The sequence below is a fragment of the Mastomys coucha genome, chromosome X (assembly GCF_008632895.1).
Source record: "Mastomys coucha isolate ucsf_1 chromosome X, UCSF_Mcou_1, whole genome shotgun sequence".
Taxonomy (NCBI): Eukaryota; Metazoa; Chordata; class Mammalia; order Rodentia; family Muridae; genus Mastomys; species Mastomys coucha.
In genome coordinates, this window is record NC_045030.1 from 13,605,486 (window position 1) to 13,614,200 (window position 8,715).

The window sequence follows — 8,715 nt, forward strand, 5'->3', positions numbered from 1 at the left end:
TCTGTAGACCAGGCTGGCCTCGAACTCAGAAATTTGCCTGCCTCTGCCTCCCAAGTGCTGGGATTAAAAGCATGCACCGCCACTGCCACTGCCCAACTCAATCTCTCTTATAGTCCAAGTTTTCAAGCAGCAGATTTTTAGGAGACTGTTTTAGTAAAACATCCTACATCTCAAAGGCTATTCATTTAAAAATCAGTTAAAGTTAATGTCCTAAAGTCTAACAAGTTTAAGTTTCTAATTTTCTACAACATTTATTTACATAGAACTCTTACTATGCCAATCTTCAAAGGCCAAATAAAAATGATGTATCATGGCAATGTCGCAACAAACACAAACATATTAAAACAAAATAAGCAGGTATATACATAGTCTGAAAAACTGGGTCTTTTATCCAATTAAGTGAGGCATAACTTAAGCAATACTGTTCAGAAAACAGTATATGCTACCTTTATCACATTCACCTATTATTTGGTTATAGTGCTAATAAGATGATATAATAAGGCCATATGCAAACATAAATAGTAATATATGTTTAGACAGCTTAAACACCTTTCTCAGGCTTATGAAGAATCTATTTCTCAATAGATTGTCCTCTGAACCTAGTCACAGGCAGATTAACATTTAAATAAAGCTACCTTTCAGGGTATTTTTTAGAAACATGCTTGAGTAGTGAGGATCTATTATTTGCCTTTTAAATAAACATGAGGAAAGCAGAACTCTCTGCCTGAGTCAGATGTGCACAGAGGCCAACATAATCAGCAAATGTTATGCTCAGTGCTTTGCATGTGTGGCTGCATTTAATTCTCAAAGGAGCCTTAGAAACAGGAAGCATTACTTCTACTTTATAGATGAGGATGCTGGGGAGAAGGTAAAGTGGGCCCAATCCAGCTAATCAATGGCTGGCCTAACTAGAGCTCAACTCAAAGGCGCCAAGACTCTGTATCTCTTACCTTCTTTTCACAAACTAAGTTGTCTCAAACAGCCAATCCTTCAATACTAATTTAGAGTGTCTATGATAATATATGGAGGTAAGAAAGGTTACTCTATCTTGGAAGATTGAGATTCTTCAGAACTACACAACTGTCTAGCACCATGTTGTTCATTGTGGTGACCACTAGTCATATGTAGCCACTTAATTTAAATTGTGTAATATTAAATGAAATCTAAAGCTCAGTCCTTCAGTTTGCAGTGCCCAATATTTCAAATGCTCAGTAGCAGCACATGATTAAACTGAGTAGACTATATAATATTCTTTACAGAAAAATCTATGGGATAACACTAATCTAGAGGGCCTCCAAGAGGCATGGTCAAGTGGAAACTATCACTATCTTTAAGATTATTACTGTTCAGAATGTTAGCATTTTACACATCAAGAAAATTTTTATACCTCCACTGTTAGGACAGGACCAACACTTTCTCCATAAATTATATATGTACAGTTAATCCACATTATTTGAAGGAAATCAGTTCTAAGAACTTCCTCACATGGACACCAAAATCCACACATGCTGAATTCCCTTATGTAAAATGATATGTGTATTTTTCCCTATTCCATTTAAAAGCATATCTAAATTGTCTGTAATTATTACTACAAGGTAAATGCTATGTAACCAGTTCTTACACTACACAGGCTAGGGAGTAAAACAAGAAAAAACAACATTACATGTATAATTGGGTTTTTGTTGTTGTTGTTGTTGTTTATTTTGAGATTATAACTTAATTATAACATTTCTCCCTTCCCTTTTCTCCTTCCAAATATCCCTCCCTACTTTCTTTCAAAATCATGGCCTCTTTTTCCATAGCCCTGAAAACATACATACAAGTAACATTATATGGACCCATGACATTATATTTATGAATATATATATATATTATATATATATGCATGAATACATATATGTATGTGCAGTTTATGACAACTACATTTGATTTGCAGTTAATTGAATCCATAAACATGGAGAACAAACGTGCAATAGTTGACATTAGAGAAAGCAATAGCTGATACTTTGGGAAGGAACTTTAAAATTTTATATATATTGGTATTCATATACCCATTGCAATACCCATATTGCAGATCCCTGCACGTGGATCTTCTGAAACTAGAGTTACAGATGATTGTGAGCCACCATCTGAGTACTAGTAATCAAACCTGGGTCTTCAGCATGAGCAGCATGTGCTCTTAACTGCTGAGTCATCTCCCCAGCCCCCTGCTCTGCTTTAGACATTCCAACTTGGAGTTAAGTTTATCTTGCTTGTTTTTGATGTTCCAGGGAGAAAAGCTATACATTAACTCCACTTTTAGGAAATGGCTCATCTAACACTTGAAAACTACAAAATAAGAGACTTATAAAAATTCCATCACAATATGGTAGCCATGGAAGAACTCTACACAAAAATGTTTATGGATACAACTGTTTCTATTAAGGAAAATCATTATTAAAAGCAAATGGCACCCTTCCTAAAGGAAGGTGAAAGCACAATGCTGAAAAAGAATACATCCACATTGTGTCCACATTAGTCAGTCTAAAGGGAACGACAAGAAGGAAATGCAGGTAGAGAGAACTCAAGTGTCCTTAAACAGAAGACTCAAGAAGCAAAATGTGGAACAGTTTTCAACCTTAAAAGGAAGGAGATCATGGCATATGCTGTGCCATGGATGGACTGCTGCTTTTAGGATGCTAACTAAAATGAGTCAGTGACAAGACAAATACCCTAAGATTTCACGAGGAAATTATAGTAGTCAAATTTATAGAGGGAAAAAGAGAATAGATGTTGGTTGCCAGAAGCTGGATAGAAACACAAAAGGAAAGTTGTTGCTATATGAGTTTAGAGAGTTTCCATTGTAAATGATGAAAAAATTCAAGAAATTAGTTGCTGAATAAAGCATAAACACTACTGAACCATATGTTCAGAAATTAGGATGCACATTGTATGCTATTTTCCCACAATAAAACAGTAAGGAGGTACAGTTTCTTTTGTATTCCTAAAATACACAAATGACCAGGGCAACTTATAGAAGGAGAGTTTATTAGGGCTTAAGGTTCCAAAGTCATAAGAGCCCATTCACCATTATAGCTTCCCCCCAAAAAGGCAACAAATACGAGGTATGGTGGCTAGAGCAAACTAAAAGCTCCCATTTTAAACCACAAGCTCAGAGAATGAACTAACAATGAAACAAGGCTTTTAAACTTTGACATCCTACCTCCAATGATCTACTTCCTCAAACAAGGCCACATCTCCTAAGGTTTTCCAAACAGCACCACCAAGTGGGGACTACATATTCAAGTGTCTGAGACTATAGGGGACATCTTATTCAAACCACCAGAGAAGGTAAACACATACTTCTCTTAGAAGCCTAAGCCTATTGGATTTAACTACTATTCCATTCCTCCATCATATGTTAATGGCACAGTCTTTCTACTGCAACAAAAGTCAATGACTGCTCTGAAATTGATAAGATTTAAATATTATAGTAACATAATGATCAAACCAAATGTCCAATTACCTGGGTCAGTGGCAGAAATAATTGCTCCAAAAAAGAGACAATCTGTGTAGTAAAATTTATCAGAGAGCTGGCCTACAATCTTCATGAGTTTCACCACTCCATACATAAGATTTCTGCAAGATGGTAGATAAACAGTGTCAGGAAGAAAATCTTGCACACATATAAACAGAGTACTAGAGTACTATTAGAACATTATACTTTAAGGGAGAGTCAGGAAAGCAATAGTCAGCTCTTATGGCTGGACACTTACTAGGAACCTAGGCAAATAGGACTTTGGCACCAAGGACTAGTTTGTAGTTTATTATTATCTTACAGAAGCATCTGAATATTTCTTTGGCTATTATTGATTTTTGTGTGTGCATGGAGGTAGGGTACTGAGACAGTCTCATTTAGACCAATCAGGGCTTGACTCATCAAGTAGCAGAAGATGACCCTCAACTTCTGATCCACTCAAGAATGTCCCTGAACTCCTAATTCTCTTGCCAGAATTACAGGTGTAAACTACTACCACCCAAAGCTTTGTGCATGTTAGGTAAACTGCACCAACTGATTTACATTCTCAACCACTGAACATTTCTTAAAATGTTTCTTAAAAGTTGCTTTTATTATCAACTATAGCAACTGCAAAGTATCGTCTTTGATGAGTCATAAAGTTAAAGATCTTAAGCAACTGGGTGATAGAGGAAAATGGAAGATAGAGCCTGAAATAATGTATAATAAATCACTATAATTGTAGAATTATAAGAAAGTTTATCTCAAGTCATAGAAATTAGGGGGTCTAGTGAAGCTGGAGAGAATGATATTACTGATATCTCCATCAAAAATCAGTGCAAAGAAGGTAGAAATAGAACCCTCTTGAAAAGTCCAGGTAGATCACCAGTATCCTGCTCTGTTTAGGTGAGGCAGGCTAACTGTAGCTATCCTTATATTGGGCAGAATGTGGCAAGGTCTAACAGGGACCACCATGTTCAAATTTCAGCTTGACTGGAGCAAACTTCCTATGTGGCAGATTATAACTGGAAACAGCAATGTGTTGAAAAATAGCCTACCATGTATTATTACATGCATGTATGTATCTGTGTGCATGATGCATGTATGCATCAACAATAACAGCAGCTTTAAGGGTTAAAAGAGTAAAAATAACATAGAATTAACTCACTGTATACTATAGCCAACCATTCAATGAAATTTGTAAAGGTAAGGACCATGTCACGGTCTACCCTTATGTCTTTACTGGCTAGAACAGTGGTATGGCTAAGCTAGGAGTGAAAGAAGAGTTTGCAGTGCAGATTGGAATCCTTATGAGAAGAACTAGCTAGAACTTAATGCTTTCCTAGTATGTGCCAAGTATTGCTTCATTCAGCTCAACTTCAGTCTATGGCAGCTCTGTGGCACAGATCTGATTTGTTCTTTGCTGTTTATCAAAGGCTTCTTGCATGTTCATACATTTCAAATATTTTCTGAAAGCAGACTTCCTTCTCCATTTCTTTTTACTAAAATGCTTGATCTAAGTGGTAGATTTCCCTCTGGCAGCCTCATTCAAATCTTGCTTCCCATCACAATTAATGCATGCTGGGAACCTGGTATTCTTCATTGGTCTGTCACCTTATTAAAGACAAACTCCAAGACCCTCCTTTTAAAGAATAGACTTGATCCTTGCCTTTATCTACAGCTTTCCAACTAATTTTTAAAAGTTCTTCCTACATTCAGATTTGCTAGTGCATTTTTAAAGCCTAATATCACCTTTCTGCTGAAAGATCCCATCTAAATTCCTACATGGCATTTAGTCATCAAATCTCCTGGTCTCCTTTTGGTTGTGAAAGTTTCTCAGCCACTACTTGTTTCTGATGACCTTAGTAATTTTGAGCAATGCTGGTCAGAAAGTTTGCAGAGTGCTTTTTGTCTGGCTTTTTCTCCAGAGAGAGGTGATGATGTATTTGGGGTAGATGACCAGGGAGGCAAAGTGCCCTTCTCATCACAAATCTCAAGGATATGTAATAACGACATGACTTGTAATGTCTTCCATGTTCTTACCTTTTAAGCCACTCTCTTCTTTCCATACTTTCTGTACTATATTCTTTATAAGAAGCTACAACATACAGCCTATACTCAAAACTAGGCTGGAATGAAGATCTGAAGTCAGTAGGACTAAGTTCTACCTCTTTGAAGGTGACTATATCCATAACACTTATCTACAATTTGGCATATGAAATGTGCCTCTTATCATTTGTTTCTTCATCAAATAATATATTTTTCTCTATCTATAGACTCAGGAATATTTATTTTATACTCTATATGATAATCTAATATAAAGCTATTCATTTTGTTGTGTTTCAGCCACTCTGGGTATAGTGAGAATTTCCAGGTTGGCTTTTGAGTTCCTGTGGCATGCTTTGTAACTTTATTACTGTGTTTTGAGCATTTGCTTACTCTTGGTATTAAAAGATGCTCAATCTTCATGGAAAGTTCCTATTCCAGCCCTAGAGTAAGAGACACCTGGTTCTTTTTATCAGGAAATTATGATCTAGTAATTTTAGTTCATTTTAATTATTCTTAATTTAAATTTAATGCCCACATGTAGCTAACTACCATACTGGACAGGATAACTCTCTATCCAAACTGCCATCCTCACAGAACATTAAGATACTGCTTTGTACATGATGCTGATGAATCTCATTCCTTTGGGTAGTTTGATAGACTGGTTACACAACAAAGAATTACTTACCCAATAATGAAGCAAGAAACAGCAGTCCCCAAGAAAGCATAGGCCAGAATCGACCCAAGATTTCTGAAAAAGTGTCTCTGAATGAAACAAAAATTTAGAGATTATAGTAATTATTGACAGGAAGCCAAAAAAAATCAAACACACAAACAAAAACTTCACATTAAAAGCCTCTAAAACCTGGTATTCTACACTGTATGTACATCTAGTAATTTCAGATAAAACAATTCTGGCTAATATCAAGATCTATTAAGTATATGTATGTATACACATATATATAAGTAGACCAACTATTTTTTGAGACTGTACAAAGACCAGCTTATTCTATGATCCCCAGAAGATCATCATTAGAGATGGTAGTCTGAAATAGATAAATGAGAAAGTATCTTCTGAGAAGAATTCTACTTAATTTGATAGTGGAAAACAGACTCCTAAATATATGCTTATGGGACATAAGATATCTTATTATATCTCCTTATATCATCTGTTTTACTTTTTGGAGCCTGAAAAAGATGGACAATAGAGACAGGAATGGAAAAGTGAGAATGGTAGTGAGTTCAATTCAAGATGGTAACGTTTGTATAGTAGAAAACCTAGAATCAATGTTAAGATGTAGAGATTATTCAGGAGGAGAGTGTAATATCCCTTTGATGGGTCTGCATATTCAAAAGTTACCTTCAAAATGAACACAACAAATACATGTGCACATACATTCACATCATACAAGTAATCAGGTCCATGGAGTCCTGTGGTGGAGGGAGAGTTATAACCTGCTCTTAAGATCTTTCAGCAATGCACAAAAGCAATTCCTATTGAAAACTGAGAGCTTCCTAATATAAAAAGACAAGGAAAATCCTCCAAACACCCTAATTAAACAAAAAAACATAAAAACCTTAGCCATCATTTTTAACTATAGCAAAGACCCAGTATGCCAGCTGAGCAACATCAGAGAAAGCAGGCACAGCCAGCATCACAGCAAGCTATATGAGCAAAGGGCTGCAGTTGTCCTTTGCTCTGTATCACAGACAGTCAAAGACCTTGTTATCTTTCCACAATGTTTGTTCCTCTGAGACTCAGATGTCAAAAGAACATTTACTGCTCAGAAGAATCTTTCAAGGGCATGTTCATGCCAACAGTCACCAAATGAAGGTGCTGCCTGAACAGATAATGAACATATTATATTTGATTCTGTCTTGAGTATTTTTTAATGCTATTGTGTTTATATAGAAAGATTTGAGGGGTGTCAGATTTCAAAAATATTAACAACTGTAATTCCAATAAAACTTCCATTAAAGAAGGTGACAAGATGGCTCAATAAGTTATGGCAATTGCCACCAATCCTGAGTTTGATCTCTGAGACCTGCCCTGCAGAAAGAGAGAACTGGCCACAGCCCACCCCATCCCTGCTCAAGTTGTCTTCTGACTTTTTGCACACTGTGGCATGCATGCATTCACATACACAGGCACCTAAATTAAATAAAGGTAAAATGATTTTTTAAAGTTCCATTAAGGGCTTATATGAGGTAACACTAGAACCAATGGCATTCAGGTGACATACTCAGATAGAAATTGCAATTTCAAATGCACTTGTGCTGGGGCTCAGTGTCAGAACATGATTCAAGAATGGAACTGTGTTAGAATTCTGAGAGCTTGTGAGGAAACTCCAAGAAAACAGGACAAGAGCCTTGTGACCTCTGTTCCTTCTAAACATTGGTTTGTTCTTGAAATGTGCTTTTGTTATTTGTGTGGTAAATTGGGTTTACTTCAAATTAACCATTATCTTAAATGTTTCCAATCACAGCCCGTCCTTGAGTTTGTATATACCTTTAAGTCATGTGAAGTCATATACCTCTGATTATGTGACATTGCTTAGCAGCCTAAGTTAGGGTTACTATTGCTGTGATGAAACACCATGCCAAAGCAACTAGGGGAGTAAAAGATTTATTTTGCTCACAGCTCCACATCATCAAAAGCAGTGAGGGCAGGAACTCACACAGGGCAGGAACCTGAAGGCAAGAGCTGTTGCAGAGGCCATGGAGGCTTGCTGCTTGCTGGTTTGCTCCTCGAGTCTTGCTTAACCTGCTTTCTTATAGCACCTAGGACCACCAGCCCAGGGATGGTATCACCCACAATGGGCTGGGCCCTTCCCTGCATTAATCATTAATTAAGAAAATGATTTCCAGCTGGATTTTATGGAGGCATTTTCTTAATTGTGGTTCTCTCCTTTCAGATAAGTAGCTTGTGTTAAGTTGATATAAAAGTAGCTACCACATTAACCCCAGAATAGAAATTGTCTGATACTCTAAATAAAATTGGCTAGTACATGAAACTTTAGTCTCCCTCATTTTTAGGCTCCATTCTCTTGAGTTCACAGCACCAACAAGAATGGTGAAACTAGCCAGGTGGTGGTGGCACACGCCTTTAATCCCAGCACTTGGGAGGCAGAGGCAGGCGGACTTCTGAATTCAAGGCCAGCCTGGTCTACAGA

The 8,715-nt window shown here is 36.8% G+C and overlaps 1 protein-coding gene across 1 annotated transcript in view; it reads right to left on the bottom strand.

Moving 5' to 3' along the window:
• Slc9a7 (solute carrier family 9 member A7) overlaps positions 1-8,715 on the bottom strand; it is a 110,656-nt gene that overhangs the window by 82,016 nt on the left and 19,925 nt on the right. The window contains exons 3-4 of the mRNA XM_031344235.1: positions 6,231-6,307; positions 3,506-3,618 (exon numbers count right to left, since the gene is read on the bottom strand). Coding sequence (XP_031200095.1) covers positions 3,506-3,618; positions 6,231-6,307 — 190 coding nt within the window. The remainder of the gene's footprint in view (positions 1-3,505; positions 3,619-6,230; positions 6,308-8,715) is intronic.